At 59.4% G+C, this 19,617-nt stretch overlaps 3 protein-coding genes across 12 annotated transcripts in view; 1 reads left to right on the forward strand and 2 right to left on the reverse strand.

Moving 5' to 3' along the window:
- IGFALS (insulin like growth factor binding protein acid labile subunit) lies at nucleotides 1–6,296 on the reverse strand. Its single transcript, XM_026484959.4, has 2 exons — nucleotides 3,027–6,296; nucleotides 1–1,944 (listed from the first exon to the last, which is right to left on the reverse strand). Exons 1-2 carry the CDS (start codon nucleotides 3,040–3,042, stop codon nucleotides 143–145), a joined length of 1,818 nt encoding a protein of 605 aa, XP_026340744.3. The 5' UTR covers nucleotides 3,043–6,296; the 3' UTR covers nucleotides 1–142.
- Nucleotides 1,838–19,617, reverse strand: part of HAGH (hydroxyacylglutathione hydrolase) — a 27,911-nt gene continuing 10,131 nt past the window's right edge. For 3 of the 9 annotated variants that reach the window (XM_057315530.1, XM_057315531.1, XM_057315529.1), the window contains 2 exons: nucleotides 19,188–19,291; nucleotides 18,178–18,921 (listed from right to left, as the gene is read on the reverse strand). In XM_057315530.1, coding sequence (XP_057171513.1) covers nucleotides 18,610–18,921; nucleotides 19,188–19,291 — 416 coding nt within the window. In that variant the 3' untranslated portion in view covers nucleotides 18,178–18,609. Of the gene's footprint in view, nucleotides 1,945–8,143; nucleotides 13,534–14,013; nucleotides 14,094–18,177; nucleotides 18,922–19,187; nucleotides 19,292–19,617 lie in introns of those variants that run through there. The other 6 variants (XR_007191314.2, XR_007191313.2, XM_048224938.2 and 3 more) reach the window with 4 other exon arrangements.
- LOC123000313 (uncharacterized) lies at nucleotides 7,108–14,398 on the forward strand. Of its 2 annotated transcripts, XM_057315532.1 has the most exons (3): nucleotides 7,108–7,229; nucleotides 9,705–9,965; nucleotides 10,464–14,398. In XM_057315532.1, exons 1-3 carry the CDS (start codon nucleotides 7,108–7,110, stop codon nucleotides 10,582–10,584), a joined length of 504 nt encoding a protein of 167 aa, XP_057171515.1. In that variant the 3' UTR covers nucleotides 10,585–14,398. The 2 variants fall into 2 exon arrangements, with proteins under 2 accessions (XP_057171515.1, XP_044235091.2); XM_044379156.3 differs by lacking the exon at nucleotides 7,108–7,229 and having other exon boundaries at nucleotides 9,304–9,965.

Here is a 19,617-nt window from a genome sequence, read left to right on the forward strand (position 1 = left end):
TGTGTGTCACATAGCTTTTAATGAGTGAATCAGGGGGCCCGGGGCCCATGCGGTGGCCGTGCCCACCCCGGCGCTGGGCCGCGTCCCCCGAGGGGGGTGCTGTTCTGACCCCGGGGCGGCGTCCGGCCAGACCGGGCCTCGGTCAGCACTGAGCGAAGTGGGCCTCGGCGACGTCGCGCAGGTCGAGGCCCGAGACGCCCGGGGGGCTGGCGCAGGTGATGTTGTTGTAGGCGTACACGGGCGGCTGGCCGTCGTCCCCCTCGGGCACGGCCCGCACAAAGCGTGGCACGACGCTGGGCTGCTGGAGGGCCAGCGCCCTCAGGGCCCGGAGGGGGCAGCCACACTCCCAGGGGTTGCCCTCGAGCCACAGGCGCTCCAGGCCGGGGGCCTGCGGCGTGAAGGTCCGGAGGGAGTTGTTCCTGAGACTCAGGTAGCGCAGCTGCCCCAGCTGCGCCAGGTCGGCCTCGGGCAGGGCTTCCAGGCGGTTGTGCGACACGTCCAGCCAGAAGACGCGCCGCAGGGGCCGCAGGGTGTCCGCCGCCAGCGCCGCCAGCCGGTTGCCGGAGAGGAGCAGGTACTCCAGCTTGCCGAGGCCCTGGAAGACCGGGCCGGGCAGGTGCGTGAGCCGGTTGGCGGTGAGGTCCAGCTCCAGCAGCTCCGACAGCCCCCCCAGGCCCTGCTCCTCCACGGCCACGATGCCGCTGTCCCTGAGGAAGAGGCGGCGCAGCCCCGAGAGGCCGGCGAAGGCATGCGGCCGGATGCGGCCCAGGCAGCTGCGCTCCAGGTGCAGGCTGTGCAGCCGGCCCAGGCCGCGGAACACCTGCTCGGGCAGCGTCCGCAGGCAGTTCCCGGACAGGTTCATGACGGCCACGCCGAGGAGGCCGAGGAAGGCGCCCGCCTCGATCTCCCGGATCTGGTTGTCATTGAGCGTGAGCACCTCCAGCTGGCCCAGGCCCTCGAAGGCCTTCTCGGGCAGCTGCCGGATGCGGTTGTGGCCGAGCTGCAGCTCCTCCAGAAAGTGCAGGTCCTTGAAGGTGCGTGGCCGCAGGCCGACGATGGCGTTGTGCGAGAGGCGCAGGACGTGCAGGCCCAGCAGGCCGGGGAAGGTGTCCTCCAAGAGGCCGGCCACGCGGTTGTGCGACAGATCCAGCCAGCGCAGCGCCTTCATGCCCAGGAAGGCGCCGGGGGCCACGGCGGTGATGAGGTTGTGGTCCAGGTAGAGCTTCTGCAGCTTGGGCAGCTTGACGAACACGTTGGCCTTGATGCTGCGCAGGGCGTTCCTGCTCAGGTCCAGCTCCCGAAGCTCGGCCAGGCCGCAGAACAGCGGGGGCTGCAGGTAGGCCAGCTTGTTGCCCGCCAGCACCAGCTCACGCAGGTTGGCCAGGCCTTGGAAGGCGGCGTCAGGGAGCACGGCCAGGCTGTTCCAGCCGAGGTTGAGGTCCCAGAGGCTGGCCAGGCCCTGGAAGAGGCCCTCGTCCACCCGGCCCAGCAGGTTGTTGCCGAGGCCGAGCGAGGCCAGGCCCGGCGTGTGCAGGAAGGTGCGGGCCGCCAGGCCGCGGAGCTGGTTCCGCTCCAGGTGCAGGTGCCGGAGCTGCTGCAGGCCGTGCAGCGCCTGTGGCTCCAGGCTGGCCAGCCCGCTGCCCTGCAGGTTGAGGAAGGCCAGGCTGGAGAGGTTCCGGAAGGCGTCGGCGGGGATGGAGGACAGGTTGTTGCCGTCCAGCCACAGGGCCCTGGCGCCGTCCGGGATGCCGTCGGGCAGCCGCGTGAGGTTCCGGGAGCTGCAGAAGACGCTGAGCTCCTCCACGTACTCGTCGTGACCGCAGGTGCAGACGGCCGGGCACGGCAGGCTCTCGGCGGCCCCCGGGGCCCCAGGCTCTGCTCCCCCCAGGCCACAGGGGCCCAGCGCTGCCCAGGAGAGCAACAGCACGGCCAGGGCCAGGCCTCCTGCAGGGAGAGAGCCAGGGGACGTGAGCCCGGCACGAGGGCTGCAGCCTGCGTGCGGGCTGCAGCCTGGAACTCGGCACCCAGACCGTAGCACGTGACCGTGAGGGGCGGCGCTGCTGACGGCCCGGAGGACGGTGGGAGCTCGGAGCTGCGCTCTGCCCGCCTGAGTGGGAAGCAGAGACGGGCAGGACGAATGGGACGTCACCCGGCTCAGAACCAACTGCCCTTTCCACCCTGCAGGCCCACTGGGGTTGTGATGCCTGTTCTGCAGACACGGAGGGTAGAGGCCCCTGGCCGTGTGGCCGTCTGCGTCCCCAGCGAGGACGTCGAGCGGGGGCCGCGCTGCCGGGTGGGCCTGGGGAAGGCCTGAGCAGGTATGTGCTCCCTGCCCTTGAGGGCTGGCCAGTGAGCAGGCGCACAGCACCCCAGTTAGGCTCCCAGACTGGGGGGCACTCACCCACGTGCCCCCTGGCGTGTGTGCCTCACCCAGGAACGTACCTGGCGCTCGTGCGGGGAGCAGAGCAGGGCGCCTGCCTCAGGGCAGACAGGGACTCCACGCTCTCAACTCACCAGGGGTCAGGGGTGTTTCAGGACAAAGGGCACTAGGCCCCACACCAACGACACCCCAAAACCTGCGTCACGCGCTGGGCTGCCCACGGAATCGGGGCCTGTGCCTGCCCTCGGCGGGCTCAGGATGCCCGGCTGAGGTCAGAGGCAGCGCTAGAGGATGCCCCACACCCACCTGGACGGGGCCGGGCCCTGAGGGGGATGGGGTGTCAGGGCCTGGCCTGTGAGGGGCTGTGAGGGCAGCAGTCCGCAGCCCAGGGAAGGGTCCCTGGGTGGGGTGTGAGGAGCCTTGCGCTCTTCCCCAGTGCCCCGTCCTGGGCCCTGGGACCCGACAGGAGGTGGGCAGAGGGAGCGGAGGTGCCCGAGGGCGCATCCCTCAGCACCGCGGCAGCCGCACTTGCACCGCAGACCCACCCGAGCTGAGCCCTCCCTGGGGCTGCCCCTGGCCTTGTGGGCTGCACGCGCAGGGCTGGCCACCCCCAGAGTGTGGGGCCGGGGCCCTTGGGGCACCTCACCTCTAATCAGGGCCATCCCGCATGCAGAACAGACCACAGGTGGGCCGCGAGCTGGGTGCGTCTGCTGGGGCCGGCTGCTCCTGCCCTCTGATTTCCCCACTGCTGGGGCAGCCAGCACCCTGTCGCTGGCCAGCCCAGCCCAGCCCTACTGGCCCGGATTCCATTAACCCTCTCGTGCCCGGGACTCCGCATCAGCCCCAAATGCCCCAGATGCAGACGGCACAGGGGAGAGGCCGGGGGGCTCCATTCCCCCCAAAGCCTCCTTCATGTTTGGCTGGCTCCCAGCTGCTGGGTGAGAGCCCCTCAGGCAGCGGTGGGGGACCTCCCACTCAGCAGATGGCCACGTGGGAGTTAAGTGAGAGATGGGCCTGGCACACTGACCACCCCCTCCTTCCCCCTGCCCATTTCCTAACAACCTGGGTGGGGTCCTCATTAGGACTCCCTGGGGCCCCGCCCAGCCTCGGCTTCTGGGACCTCAGGGTCAGCTGGTGTCTGGCCACTCCTCCTCCCCCCAACCTCTTCTAGGAACACCGGGCAGGGCCCCTGGCCCCCTTGTGTTTGCTTTCCCTAGCACTGCCCTCCTGGGAAGAGCGGAGGGAGGCCTGGCCTTGGGGGCCAGGTCTTGTGGCCGCAGCACCAGCCTCCACCTGCTTTGGGACCCAGGCTGTTCTCCAGAGCTCCTGTGGGGCCATGACCAGCCTGTTCTGCACAGGATGGCCGCCCAGTGCCTGGCCTGAGGTCAGCCCCAGGTCAGGCCAGGAAGAGGGTTGACAGCCAGCATGGCCCCTGGCTGCTCGAGCAGAGGGAGCCCGGCCACGCCCTCATCCACCTGCCCTGGGCACGACTGGCACAGCCAGGGGAGGGGTCCTTGGTAGAGGCCGGGAGGCAAGGCCGGAGGGCTGCACTGCACGTGGCCAGCCCCCAGGAAGGGGCGATTCGAGCAGCAGGGCAGAGGCGGGTGGACGAGGGCACGGCCGGCTCCCCTTGAGAGGAGGGCCAGGCTGGCGGCGGTTCCGGGAGGCTCTCCAGTGTACTTCCTGGCCAGGCGGCGGCAGGCAGCAGGTCTGCAGCCCGGCAGGGAGGGCAGGGGGAGCTGCAGCGCCCCTCTCCATTCCCCCCACCCCCGCCTGGCCCACAGCTCCAGGTGCCGGGGGTGGGGGCAGCTTTATCTCTGCCTTTATTGAGCTTTGATTGATTTCAGGTCGGTTCTCAGCCTCTGTTCTGAGAAATTATAGATCCGCCAGGAGAAAGTGCACGCCCAGAAATTGACACGGTAAACAGGGGTTTACAGAGCGCAAAGTGCCGACTCAGCACGTTCCGGGCCCTCGGCAGGGTGGGAAGGGAGGGTGTGCAGCGGGAGGGGACAGGCCTCTCTCTGCAAATGCCGGCTGGCCCCACGCGGCCGCGGCCCTCCACAGGGCCTGGCCGCGGGGGAGGGTGATCCCTGCAGCTACACACGTGCACCCCCCCCCGCACCCCCCTTGCTGCCCTGGCCACTCAGGGAGCTGGCCACCTGAGGGTGTCCCCAAGGCATCTGGTCTCATTTGCTGCTGATGGTCAAGTATACGGCGTCGCACCCAAGCACTGGGTCTGGCTGCTCGTACACACAGCTGTCCCCACGTCCTTGTGTCTCGGGACACGCTCACCCGCCTGCTGCCCACGGACACTGCGCCGTGAGCCTGTGGGTCCTCAGTGGACTTGCCAGGATCCAGGTGTGCGTCTTCTTGGCAGGTGAGGCTGAGCCTTCCCGAGCAGTTAGCGGGTCAACCACCTCCTGGGGCCGAGGGGTGCCCTGCACGCCCCACCGTCACCCTGTCTATTCCCGAGCCCTGAAGGTGAGTGGATGGTGGCTTTTGTTCCGTGTTTCTCAGACACCGGCAGGACCGCAGCCTTTTGGCTCACGAGCCAGGGACTGTCCTGTTTTGTGAAGGGCGTGTGCGTGTCTCGCCGATTTCTGGTTAGGGGTCCATCTGATCTGTGTTTTTAAAAAAATCATAGTCTTGCTGCAGGTCCTTCACCGGGTCTACGTGGGCGGCGTGTGCTTCTGCCCTGGAGCGTGCCTTGCCGCTCTGTCATTCTGGCAGGAGTTGGTTCTAACGCGGTTTCCCGAGACGTTTGCACTGAGCCGGATCCGTCAAGTACCGCAGTGAGGGTGGGAGACCTGCCGTCCGATTTCTCAGTCTTGGGGGTTTCACGGCCGCTCTGGCACGTGGACTTGAACGCTTTTGAAGCACCTCGGGAACACGTCGGGGTCCCCTGCCCACGAGCGTGGAGGCGGGGGCCGTGTCCGTCCCTTGCGGAGCAAGGCCTCCCGCCTGCCGCCTCCCGCAAGCGCAGCAAGGCTCCGTGTGCGGCGCCCCAGCGCCCCCTTCCAGGCCGTGCAAGCAGCTCGCTGGTGTCTGCCCCGAAACCACAGCCCGTGGTGTGGGTTGTGCTGAGAGTTGTGCACAGCGGACCCCTTCGCCCCCGCACGTGGTGCACATCCTCCTCTTGGCTGGAGTGTCCCTGGTGTCGCTCGGCATTTCTGCGCATTCGTGTTACGATCGTGCACCTGGTGTTTAGATTTTTCCTAGATGATGGTGACTTTTCGATGCTCTTCCCTCCTCAGTCTTCTCTCTTCCGCTGTCTGTCTGGGCTGAGAACTCCGGAAGGGCGTTGACGAGTGTGATGCCCTCACCGACAGTCCTGGCCTGACTGGCACGAGGTGCACGGACCCCCGTTTGTGTGGTGCGGCCCGACCCGTGCTCCAGCTGCGGGACGCTCACGTGTTCCGTGTGCTCTCCCATGTGTCCCCGTGGCCAGAGAGCAGGTTTTCTGCGTCCGCCCGCACGGCAGCCTGGAGTGCTGCTCCGTGCCGTGGCTGAAGGGCGGTCCGTGGCAGGGATGGGCCGCCGCCAGTTCCGCTCCCCCGCTGAGCTGCCGGATGTCTGCGTCATTTGCATTCAGGGGCTGCTAGGACGTTGCCACGAGCATTTATCTACGACTCTGGTGTGAACGTGTGTTTCATGCTTCTGGGTAGGTTCTTGGAGGTGGAGTCGCTGGCTCACATGGTTATTTATGTAAAACTTGTAAAAGATGTTAAGTCATCTTTGCACCCAACATGGGGCTCAAATTCACGAACCCGAGACCAAGAGCCGCAGAGCCACACGCTCCACCGACTGAGCTGGCCAGGCGCACTTACGTCTGCGCGCTCTCCGTGGCCCCACGTCCTTTCCTTACGCGCCCCGCTGTCCGGTCCGGGGCCGTCAGCTCTGCTTCCTGGGTGGGAGTGCCAAGTCTTGCTCGCTTTGAGGTGGTTGAGTTCCAACACTTGATGGATTATAGGTTATCAGGCATAATATTTGCGGATATTTTTCCCAGTCTGTGGCTTATCCATTTTTTAAAACACGGGGCGCCTGAGTGGCTCCGTCGGTTAAGCGTCAGACTCTCAATCTCAGCTCAGGTCTCCATCTCTGGGTCATGAGTTCAAGCCTCACCTCAGGCTTCATGCTTGGTGTAGAGCCAATTTTAAAATAAAAAAGACGTCGTCCCTTAAGATGCAAAAGTTTATTTCGATGACCTCCAACTCACGGATTATTTTTTTTTCTAGCTCATGCTTTCCATGTGCCTCTCACCGGATCACAAAGATGTTTTAATTAAGGGATATGGAACACCTTTCCATTTACTTAGCTCTTTATAAATCTTGCCCTGTTTTGATAACAATTTCTAAGTATCTTGTTAGTTTGGTGCTACTGTGAACGGAATCATCTTAATTCCATTTCCCGCGGTTAGTAGCGCACAGAAATGGAATGGATTCTTTTTACTCGTCTTGTATCCCGGGACCTGGCTAAACTTCCCAGTCCTGGGTGTGTAGTGTACGTGGATCCCTAGGATTAGCTCCCTGTGGGGTCATCTCGTCTGTAAGGACATTTTTCCTTCTTCCTTTCCCGTCTGCATCCTACCATGGTCTTGTGGTTTCTTCGTGCCTCACTGCACGTCCAGGACAAGGCTGAGTACAGGGCACGTGCAGACATGCCTCGCTCCTGGTCTTACAGGTGAGCGTCCCACCGGTCACCACGAATTCCGACGCTGTGACGGAAGAATGCTCTCAAAGGGACAGCCGTCCTCACCCCTCGGTCACGACTGTGTCCGGCCACGAGGCACAAGGGAGTGGAGGCTGCTGATCAGCCGCCTGGGACAGTGGGACCGCTGCCGAGTTTCCAGGTAGACCCAGTGTCATTACAAATGTCCTGAACCGTGGACGAGGGTCTCTGGGGGCAGGTGGGAGGCGATGGGAGGATTCCACCACAGCTGCTGGTGTTGGAACGCACAGGAAGGACATGAGGAGCCAAGGAACGAGGGCACCTCTGTCAGGAGGGCCGGGCGGGGCAGCCGTTGGCCCTTCACACAGGCGTCGTCTGTCCTGAGGCCCAGGAAGCTGCCTTCCGTTCGCGGCTGGACGCGTGACCGTGTGTGCAGGTGTGTCCGGGGTTTTGCTGCTTCCATGGAGCTGATCCTGGGTTTTGTCCTTCGCTCCGTGAGGACGGGCTACGCTGTCCGTTGACTTTGGCATGTCTGGCCGACTGACGTTCCTGTGCTGACTACTTGGTCGTGGGACAGGACGTTGCTGTGCTAGGGTCACTGATCTTTCGTGGCAAATTCGACATCTAGGTTCACAAGGGACACTGATGTCTTCTCTCGTGAGGTCTGTTGCTTTGGTGTCGGGACAACGCTCCCCTCACAGGAGGCTCAGGGAAGCGTCCCTCTGCGTTTTCTGAAAGAGTTTGTGTGTGATTGGTGTTACCGACGGAGCAGAAGGCTCGGTGAAGCCGCTGGGCTCTTCCTCTGACGAGGACTTCGGACTTCATACCCGTCCGATTTGTTGTTACGGGTCTATTCTGATTTCCTGTTTCCTTCCGGGTGCGCTGAAGTGGTCTGTGCCTTTCCAGGGACTGGTCAGGGCGGTTGTTCCCTCGCAGCCCCGATGCCTGTCCCTCTCGGGGGAGGGGCAGCCCCGTCCCTTCTCCTGCGTGATTTTGTCGACGTGTGTGTTCTTTGCTGGCAGCGTAGCTGTGGGTTTCTCAAAGAACTTTGTGATCTTCTCAAAGAACTAATTTTTGGGTTTTCTGTTTTGCTGATTTTTCCTTTTTCTTCTACTTCCTTTGCATTTTGTTTTCTCCAGTTTGAGATAGAACCTTTCCTCTTTTCTGTGCAGATGCGTGAGGCTCTGGGCTTTGCGGTGTGCCACAGACGGTGTGCTTTCCACGTTCACTCCTTCTGACCCACATGCTGTCAGAGATCTTTCTGGAGGCAGGGGGTGTCCGGACTTCATTCTGCCGCAGGGAACGAATTCTGCTGGAGTTAGCAAACATACTTCATTGTTTTGGTCTTTTAAAATTCATCGTGACTCATGTTGTGGCTTACGCCGTGGTCTGTGCTGCAGAATGCCACACGGGTGGGCTGTTCTGCACACACGTGGGTTCCGTGGAGTGAGCGTGCTCACTGCTCCCCCCGCGTCCATGGGGATGGGTCATCCCAGCCGTCTACCTCTGAGGGAGAATGTGAACCTCCACTTTTCAGGGCACCCGGGGGCTCAGGTGGTTAAGTATCAGATGCTTGGTTTCGGCTCAGGTCGTGATCTCAGGGTCATGAGACCGAGCCCTGCATTGGGCTGCACACTCCGGGCACCCCTGCCCATTCAGACTCGACACGAGACATCCGTTGCTTCCACAGAAGCTTAAGAAGTCAGGTTCCAGCTTATGATTATTAGCTGACAAGGGAGAAAGCTCTGTGGGCCAGGGAAGGAAGAGACGCGGTGTCCTGTCTCCCTCCCCGGCCACACACACCCACCTGGCCACAGTGGGACCCCAGATGGGCTGACCCTTCCCACAGAGTCCTGGGGGCACATGGGGTGCAGCTCCTGCACCAGACTCTGTCCTAGACCCACCAAGACCCAGTTCTTCCCAGGCCTCTTGCTGTTCCAACGCAGATCAGCATCCGTAGAAGCAGACGGACCAGGAGGAACCTTGTGTGGTTTTACTGACAGATTAATGATGCGAAGTTTGCGGTGACTAGGGGTGCAGGGGTGCTCAGTGCCCTGGAACGGTGCCCTCGGTGCCCTGCTGTGATCCTCATCTCATAAACAGAACATTCCAAAGGTTGATTGGTAAAGCCCGGCGACTTCCTAGCTGCAGCGGGGCGCGCCCCACGGGACCAGCGCGTGACACAGGGTGCGGTGAAGAGCAGACAGACCCCACCCGGGAAGACAGGTCACGGAGCCCTAGGGAGAGACTTTCACATGAAGCCCCTCCGAGGGCAGCAGCGGCCCTGGGTCGGGAGTCAGGAGCATGAGCGGCAAACGCCCAGGCTCTGGGCTCACAGTCGACAGGAGATCAGTCCACGGCAGGGAAGACACGAAGGAGAGACCACACGAGTCCCTCAGCCACACTCTGTGCTCCACACCGGACGCCTTCGGGTGAGTGTCCAGCTTCACGTTCTTGCTCAGAAGGACAACACCCCTGAGGAGCTGAGAAGGCAAGAGCCCCAGGAAGGCGTCAGGGAGCGGGAGGGCACCCCGGGCCCTTCTGAAAAGGGGGGCGCCTGGCCAGCTCAGGCGGTGGAGCCTGTGGCTAGACCTCGGGGTTGTGCGTTCAAGCCCCACGCGGGGCGTCGCAGTGACTTCAGATCTTTTAAAAACAGGAAGAAGAAAATACTGGAAAGCAAGACGCTTCCCAAGTGGCTGAAGAACAAGAGAATGAACAGGCCTGTAGCTGTGGAAACACCAGGCTCGGACGAGAATTTACCTTCTTCAGACTCCCCGAGAGCAAACACTCCAGTCCCTTCATCATCCGCCGGCAGCTGGGCTCCGGCGAGAAGGTATCGGCACCCGGCCGGCAGCGGTAGCCGTGAGGAGACAGCGTGCCCAGAACCTGACTGCGCAGAATCCACCAAGGAGACGATGTGAGGACACCCAGTTCCCGCTTGGGGGGGACTTCTGGGTGTCCCACACACCTGCCCCTCCTCCTGGCACCTCTCCCTGCTGGCATGAGCACCTCTCCGGCACCCCGACCTCCTGACCTCACTGCCCCATGAGCGGCTCCCGGCCCCATGGGCCTTCTGTGAGCCCCATCTGTCTCCCCACAACGCCGCACTCACAGCTCAGACCCCAGCTGGGGCAGAGGCTGGGGTCTCTTGCTCAGCTCACCGGGAACCCCTGCACCCCTTGAGCGGCCCTGCCGCGGCCCTCGAAGAAATGCTGGTGGAGGCCCACTCTGCCCACCAGCGCACTTCTTCAAGTGGGCGCCAAGGTCCTCCCGCGTCCTGTCCGCTGCTCCCCCTGCCTCCTCTCAGGGCTCAGCCACACCCCTGCCCCAGGGCCTTGGCACTCACTTTTCTCTCCGGGTGTCTACAAGGCCTGCCCAGCCGTGACAGTTCCTGCTCTTGCCCGATTCTCTCTAGTGCTTCCTCCGCCCAAGCTGGCTGCCAGGTCCCTCCCCCAGGACAGAAGCTCCATGAGGGTGGAGTGAACCCCCAGAGCAGCTCCGCCTCGGCCACAGCAGCTACACTCAGGTGTCTGTGAAGCCCGTCAGTGAGGTCGGGGATGAGGGCCATGGTCCCGCTCGCCTCACCTCAACCTGGGAGACCCAGGGAACAGAAGTCCCAGCAACGGGACCATAGAAGGTTCACGAAGGGAATAGAGCTCAGGCGGGGAGTAGATGGTTGGGAACAAAGCTGACTGCACTTCTCTACGCTCCTGACCCTGGAGTGATCTAAACAGACACCATTTACAACAGTGTCAAAGAACGAAGGACCAGGGACCGGACGTTCCCAGAGAGCTGGCGTCTGGGGTGAGAGTCAACACCCGGTGGGAAGGCATCTGCTCTCCGGTGGTCTGTCTGCCCTTGCCCTGGTTTAGGCAGGGAGCCTCCCGAGTCCTTGGAACTCCCCACAGGGTGGAGAGGGGGACTTTGTTGTTCAAGGGAGCCCATGCCACACTGGGGTCAACACAAGGGGGACACCGCACATACAGCCGGCGATCCCAGAGACGACACAGTGACACCGCACAGCACGACGCAGGCTGGGACGTGCCAGCAGGGTGACTCGGCGTGTTCCACACAGAGGGCGCGGCTCAGCACTCCGGGCCCCCTGGGGCCCTGCTCTGTATCCTTTATAATCAAACTACAAAATCCCAAGGGCAGCACCTCTCAGAGTTCTAGGAGCCGTCCGGTGAGTTACTGAGCCAGAGGGGTCAGTGGGGGCGTCTGACGTCACCGCCACAGTCCACAGTGGCTGCACGGACCCTCCAGCGTGGACGGGTGTGGCCGAGCAGCATGCCGCCGCCCCCGGGGGAAGCCCACGTGGTCTTGCTGGGGACTGAGCCCTTCAGCCGGCAGGGCCACTCGGACACGGGCACTCAGCGTCAGAGTTGGGTTTTAGCAACAGGGAGAGCACCACAGACCCTAATGCTGGACAAGCGGCGTGTTCCAAACTTGAAATTTGCAACACCCGTCCAGAAATCCAGCACGTCACGGTATCACGCCTGTCCCGACCCTAGCCGTGAACGTTCTCATGTTCATACTCAGGGCAAACGGCCAGGACTCTGCCGAAGGACAAAGTTGGGCTGTGTCCCTTCCTGGAAATGAAGAATCATCCTAAAGCCGTAGGAATGCAGCCTGTGGGCCCACAGGACAGGTCTGCAGCAGGGCTGGCGGTGCGCACGAGGAGGGACAGACACCCGGGACAGACCGCCAGCCCCCAGCATGAACAGCATTTTCACAGGAACCACAGACGTGAGGATCCGAAGGAAGTGCAGACCTACTGGACGGACTCACGAGAAGGCAGCAGAGGAGGGAAAGGTCAACGGGTAACGCGCACGTGACCGCAGTAAGGATTTCTTCAGTGAGACGCCAGAGTATGAAGCCAGCAGCCAAAGGGAAGGACTGCCAACATGCATGATGGGAAACCAAGGCCCCGTGTGACTAGTGAGCAAAGCCCAGGAGAAAAGTGGGGAGCCCCCCCCCCGGGCGAAGTGGCGGTCCGGGGGAGGAAACCTGAGTGGCCAGCACGCGCGGAACAGGATCCAGCCTCCCCCTGCGGCAGCGGGCCAGCCCCACGGCGGGTGGCACATGGATGCGGTGGACGTGGCTCTCACTTGCAGGTAGGCCAGAACGTTCTGCCGCTCTCCATGGCCAGCATGCAGCGCCGGCACAAGAGCGTTTCAGAGCCGCACGTCGCAGACCCACGACCTCAGCCACATGCAGGCCCACTGTGGCCCCAGAGCCCATGGGGGCGGCCCGGCAGGAACCCCCTCACCAAGGGCAACACGTGCAAAGGGCAACAACTACTATTCGGGGCTCTTGGCCCTGGGGGGGGGGGGGGGGAGTGGCCCAGAGAGGCTGGGTGATGGGGCAGGTTTTTCTCTCCATGTATTTTACAAGTATTCGTGTGCTCTTGGACATTTCCACGTACACTTGGGAGCACAGGACTAAGAGCAGGGGGACCGCGGGGGGATGCCAGCAGGAGAGAGAACACACACACCACAGGACACCGCAGGCCCCGGGGGTGGAGGCTGCCAACACCACAAAGCATGCTGGGGGGCATGGGCCCCCACCACAGCTCCACCCCGCGTGTGCGCACTCTCCAGCGTGGACGGCGGCAGCTGAGCAGCACGGCGACGAACGCAGAGACACCTAGGCTATTTCCAGAGCCGTACAACAAGACATCTAGAAGGTCCTGTGCAAACGCCGTTCCATGACAACCCCGGGGGTGCAGGGGGGCTGCAGGTCACATGGAGCTCCGGCTCCATCTAGAGGTCATCCTCTCTGGACAAGGACTCCGTGCTTCCCAGCCGTGCAGCACCGTGGCCCAGACAGGCAGCCCCACACCCGCCCAGAACCTCAACACATGACCTCAGCGGCCTGAGGCCACCTAGGGGAGAGTGGTGACCGACAACCTCGGCTGGAGAAGTGCTAACTGGAAGCCATCCCGCATCTGCGGGGAGCACCATCCCGGCAGGAGAGGAGAGCGCGAGCGGAGCCCTGGGCACCGTTCTTCCCCACAGATGGAAGCCAAAGGACCAACGTCCAGAACAGAGGAAGACCTCCAGATGCAGAAATAGGCCGGCTGGGAACAGCCCTTCCTGCCCCCATCGTGCCCCGGGTCTGGCCGCACCACTCGGTCCTCCCACCCGCACCGGAGGCCAGAGAGAACACAGAGTCTCCAAGCCGAGCATCCAGGAATACGCTTTCAACTTCTCTTATAAATATGCATTAGAACATCTGGTAACACAAGCAAAGGGCTCCGAAGAGAATTTAAAATTAAACCAAGACTGGATTTCCTACACTCCTGGCAGGAAATTTATCTAAAACATCTGAACACCCACATGTGCTTGAGGGTGGTGGGCACGGGCCCCCCAGGCCCACAGCCGCCTCAGTCCCGGGGCACCTTGAAATGGTCCTTCTCTTTGCGGATGGCCCTCATGGTGGTTACGGGGTCCGTCTCGCCCGCGTGCTGCTGCACGGTCTTCTCCCTGCGGGAGCCGAACACCAGACTACAGGCTGCGCACCATGCCCACCGCCCTCCCAGGGTGCCGGGGACAAAAAGAGCCAGCAGAAGTTGGGACGTTCTTAAAAAATGCCACAGCCCACAGCCAGCTTGCGTGCTCCTAACTGCGGAATCCATGCGGCCAAGCCATCCTGCTGGCGACCCGGAGAGCAGGGATGCTGATTTCCCACTGGCGTCCAGCACGGCCCAGGTGGCAGCTCCCCGAGACCCCCAGGGACCCTCAGCTGCCTATGGATCTGGACTCGAGGGTCAGAAAGGACCCCAAAGCCTGGCCAGGGCGCAAGGAAAGCACCCCCCTTCTGAGAAGAGGTGCCTGTCCCCTAGGCGAGGCAGTACGTGACAGAGGTCGGGGCAGCCTCCAGCGCTTGGGGCCTGCAGGGGTGCTGGGAGCAGACACCTGGGCTCCGCGCGGCGGCGGAGCCGACATCCCCGAGGGCCCGCTCACCTTACTCGCATGAACGGGTTGTAGGTGAGCTCCTCCGCGATGGTGGATGGCACCGTGGGCTCCCCGATGCTGTACTTCTCCTGCGGACGACACAGCTCACTTTGACACAGAAACTTCGAAAGGTAACATTTCTAAGTACCTTCTCACGATCTTCAAATACCGTCCAACTCAGAGGGCAGAGTGAAAGCTGGCTCAGTGTGAGGACAGGCTCCTTGCTGCTGTGCGGACCCCGAGTGCCCTGGCCGCCGCCACCAGCAAGCTGTCCCTCCTCCCCTCGCCATCACGGAGGTGAAGGGGGGATGCCAAACTTTTTGTCAATAGGAAGTCCATGTTTTACAGTATAGAGTAACCAGCAAAAACACAGACAACGCAGAAAAGAAGAAAACACCCAACTGCCCCAGGTCCCTGCCCCAGGATGAGCACCCCCCCCCCCCCCGGGGAGGTGTTGAGTCTCATCACAGGGTGTTCGGGCAGGACTTGCCCTTCACAGGCTCCCAAGAATGACCCAGGAAGAGCCCTTTGGCAGGCAGCTTGGCAATTGGAAAAACAACGCAAAAATTGTTCTTTAAAAAGTTCAGCAAAATTCATGGGGCTCCTGGGTGGCACAGCGGTTAAGCGCCTGCCTTCGGCTCAGGGCGTGATCCCGGCGTTGTAGGATCGAGCCCCACATCAGGCTCCTCCACTATGAGCCTGCTTCTTCCTCTCCCACTCCCCCTGCTTGTGTTCCCTCTCTCGCTGGCTGTTTCTCTCTCTCTGTCAAATAAATAAATAAAATCTTTAAAAAAAAAAAAAAGTTCAGCAAAATTCATAAGAATAATGAAGAAAAGGAACACAAATCGCCAACACCAGAAAGACAGTACATCACTACGGATCTAACAGATGGGGGTGGGGAACATTCTGCTCTAAAAGGAAAAGCTAAACAAAGGAAACAAAGGAGAAAAATTCTGATCCTCCTGAAAAGCAAGTATTTCTTAGGTAAGAGACAAGAAGTACGAACCATAAAAAAGTTAACGTGCTGGACTATTAAAAATGCTTACTCTTCAAAAAACATTGTTGAGAAAATAAAAAGCAAGCCACAGAATGGGAGAGACTATGTGACAAACTTACCAAAAAAAAAAAAAAAAGAGAGAGAAACATCCTCTTAACAAAAATAAGAGGATGCAATTTCTTAAATGGCCAAATGGAAGCCTCGTGACCTACCACGGAGCAGGGTCGCCTGCAGCCCTGCAGAGTGGACGCGTGATGGGAATGTTCTCTTTTTTTTTTTTTAAGATTTTATTTATTTATTTGACAGAGACAGCCAGCGAGAGAGGGAACACAAGCAGGGGGAGTGGGAGAGGAAGAAGCAGGCTCCCAGCAGAGGAGCCTGATGTGGGGCTCGATCCCAGAACGCTGGGATCACGCCCTGAGCCAAAGGTAGACGCTTAAGGACTGAGCCACCCAGGAGCCCCAGGGAACGTTCTCTGTCTTAACTGTGACGGCCGTTGTTTCATTGGGGTGTGTGCGTGTCTCCCAAAATTCACTCAGTCATTCATTTTAACGTGGTTCGTTACATGTGAGCTAAACCACAACAAAGTTGATATTTTTTTAAAAAATATGAAAATTATGTCAATAAATTTGAAAACCTTGACAAAATGGGCAAACCTTGAAAGACACACGTGGCACAAGTGATCAAGAAGATGTAAAAATCTAGCAGCTACACGTGAAGACACACATTCGTAACAACAACAAAGATGTTTCCACAGAAAGCATTCAATGTCCAGGTGGCTTCACTGGTGGATTCTAACATTAGACAAATAAATAATACCATAAAAAACCCTTCTGGAAAATAGCAGTAAACACTTTCCATTCATTCTATGCGACCAGCATCACCCTGATACGAAGACCAAACACACTGCAAGAAAATAAAACTACAGACCACGATCTCCCGTGAACACAGAAGACACGACAGCAACGTAACGCAGCACGACCAAGGTCTGTCTGGAAAGCAAGGCTGGTTTAACGTTGGAGACCAGCTGATACGCTCCTACATATTAACAGAGTAAAGGAGAAAACTTACTTATGTAACAGATGAAGAAAAAAATCAGTTCACACAATTCAGCACCCACTCATGATACAAACTCTCCGGAAACCAGGAATGTAAGTCCACTCCATCAACCTCAGAGGATTTACAAAAAGCCCACAGCTAATATCATTGCTCATGATTAAAGACCAAATGCTTTCCCCGAGACTGGGAACGAGGCAAAGGTGTCCGCTCTCACCGCTGACACTAACGTTGTCCTGGGGATCTTAGCCAGTGCGGTGGGACAAAACAAGTAAACAAAAGGCATGCAGATTGCAAAAGAAGGAATAAAACTGTCTATTTGTCGATGAAGTGGCTGTGTGCTAAGGAATCTAAGGAAAAGATGCTAGAACGAGGGAGGTGAGCAAGGTCACAAGATCAAAATGCAAAAATCACTTGTTTTTCTAAAGACTTTAGCAAATAATCATTTCCAATAAAATCCAAAAACGTGAAGTTCTTAGGGATACATTTGACAATATGTACAATTTCTGTAACAATGAAAATTAGAACATATCTCTGAGAAAAACTAATGACCTCACTAAATGGAAAGCTAAAGCATATTCGTGGAAAGACTCGACATTGTTAAGGCCTCAGTTCTCTCCAAATCTTTTGTTACAACACAGTCCCAATCCAAAGCCAAGCTGAGTTTTTGGGTAAAAATTAATAAGATAATCCTAAAATTTGTATGGAAATGCAAAGCACTTAGAAGAGCCAAAACCAGTTTTAAGAAAGTCTAAAGCTAGGGGACGTACACAACTTGACTCTAGACTCAGCATAAGCTACAGCCATCAAGGCTGTCTGCTACCGGCGGGGCGGGGACGACGTCCTACGGATCAGCGGCACCGAGAGGAGAGGCCAGAAGTGACGCGTGCTGTACTGTCTGTTTTACTGAGCGAAGAAGCCAAGGTAACCGGCGAGGAAAAGACGGTGTTTGCAACAAACGGTGTCAAGCACCTGGGTGTGAATATGCAAAAAAAAAAGAAGGGGGGGGGCCTTCTACCCTTACCTTAGACCGTACACAATTGGATCACAGACCTACGTATAAATTTGTATAAACATAAAAGCTAAGACCATTAACTTTCAGGAGAAAACACAGCAGAGTCTTTTTGACAAGGGGCGTGCAAAGATTTCTTAAGACACAAAGTGTCAAAGAAAATACTAATCAACAGACCTGCATCAAAAGTATGAACTTGTATTAAAAAGACACTGTTAAGGGGAGAGAACCACGGCAAGCCACAGCAACAGAGGAGATACCGGAGACACATTTCTGACAAAGACTGTGGCCGGAACGCATACGGAATTCCTGCAACTAAGACAGCCCCATTTTTAACTGGACAGAAGATGCGAACATACGCTTTGCAAAAGAGGATCTGTACGAGGCCGGTGAGCCCAGGAGAGACGCTTGGTTTCTTTACCATCAGAGGACGGAAATTTTAAACCCACAAGGAGACGCCAGCGCACGCCTCACAGACCGGCTCCCGTTCACGTCAGCACCGCGTGGGGAGCATTCCTGGAGCGAACGCCAGGCCGTGCAACCAACGGGGAGGCAGTCTGGTAGCTTCTTAGAAGGGAAGCCCACGCGAGCCACACCTCCCCCCAGGGTCTGCACCCACAGCAGCGGAAACCCGTGTCCACGCCAAGGCGCACACGCAGGTTCGCAGCCGCTCTACCCACGAGAGCAGAAAGCTGGACGCCGCCCGAGAGCGCGTCCGTCTGCGGACACCGCACGGACACGGAGCGCGAGGGGATCTCACGGGCACGTGCCGCCAGAATTCATCAAACTGCGTTCTCCTCACTCAGAACAGGTACGTTTGATTGGATGAACATCACCTTCCATAAAGATTAGTTTTTTAAAGCCGGTAACTATGCACAGAATTAGTTTGGTGCGTATAGAGTGCTATGGAAAGGGCACTAGGACCCGTTATTAAATGAGAAGCCACAGAACAATACGTAAAGCAGATACACAGGGCGAGTCCTGTGAGGTCACGAAGAATCCTCTGTGCGCACTGCCAACAAAGGAGTCACGTTCACCAGCTGACCCAGGTGGCTGAATTCTAACAAGTCTTATTTTGTCAGCCCATAGCCCAAATCGATAAAGATGCTTGACCAAAACAGGTGATTTATTAAAAAACAAAACTGTGAGGCGGCACTCGTCCCTGAATGGAGCGGAAGGCCCCGCACTTGAGGCCTCCTGGCCGTATGTCTTCCTGACACCCTCTCTCAGGGACTGAGGGGAAGACAGACCCCCCCGCGTCCAGGAGCACGTCCCTCAGCCCGGCCACCTGCAGCAGCACTTCCAAACCTCGCCACCGACGATGTCTCCAGGACAAGAAGCCAGCCCTGCAACCAAACCTCTGAGCACCGGGGTCATCACAGAAATAAATGGCTTTCAGACAAGCAGCCTCTGGGGCGAATCCCACTGTGTGCTCCCAACAGGGAGGCTGTGGTGCTCACTCACTGTCCCGCCTAACCCGCAGCCCAGCACATGGACGACAGGTCAGGGATTCGCAGCTCCGGCCTCCCCTGGGCACCTGCTAGAAGTGCGGGACCCCGGGCCCAGCCCAGACTCCCTGGGTCAGCAAGGATCTCAACCAGACAGCCGGGGCTTCCTCACTAGTTTGGGGCAGGCCAGGAGGAGCACCTCGTGCCCACACCGGAGACGGTGCCCCAGACCCCCGGTGCTCCGGGCAGCCCCAGCACGGTGACTGCCCCACAGACGCACCCCCGCGGCGCGCCCCGCTCACCTTGGCCCAGGCCAGCTTCTCCTGAACGGCAGCATTGCTGGGCTCCACGTGCCTCGCGAACTTGAGGTTGTTGATGGTATACTCGTGGCCACAGTACACTCGCTGGGGAAGACACCAGACTGTAAGCTCGGAGTCTCCGGAATCTGACCACAGACCCCTCGGAGCTGGGCACACAGGGCTCTGGGCTGGGTCCCGTTAGCGACAAGCACGGAAGTGTCCCTCAGGACACAGACACTTCGTGTGTGCGTGTTAACCAACAATAAAAATACATGAACAGAAAGCCTCGCTTCCAGAGGAAATGCCCCCGCCCTTCCGCTCTCCCCGGCATGGGAGGGACGGGAGGGCCCCACTCGTGGGCTGCTGCCTACCGTGTCTGGAGGGAGCCGGCCCAGGATCTCAATCAGGGCTCTGTACATCTCATCCGCTGTCCCTTCGTAGAACTTCCCACAGCCAGCCACGAACAGGGTGTCTCCTGAGAAGCAGGACAGCCAGGCAGCAGTAGGGGGCCGCCAGCAGGACAGAGAGACAAACCAAGAAACCCTAACCCCTAGCTCTCAGCTCCTACCCCCCACCGCTCCCCCTCTAGTCTCACTGGCACCACCAGCCCCCCGAAACAGCTGCTCAAACCCACACCTTAGGTCAGTGAAGGGAGGAGTAGGGTGACCCCATCTTGTCAGCCCTAGTGCCGGGACCCCCAAACCAGCCCTTGTCCCTACGGGCCCAGCAGCCCTCCAGGGCCTGCCTCCCGTGTCTCCTCTTACCCTCGGTGGCCAGCGCCAGCCTGTAGCACGCCCCTGA

Source organism: Ursus arctos, unplaced genomic scaffold (genome assembly GCF_023065955.2).
Source record: "Ursus arctos isolate Adak ecotype North America unplaced genomic scaffold, UrsArc2.0 scaffold_2, whole genome shotgun sequence".
In the NCBI taxonomy this organism is placed as follows: Eukaryota; Metazoa; Chordata; class Mammalia; order Carnivora; family Ursidae; genus Ursus; species Ursus arctos.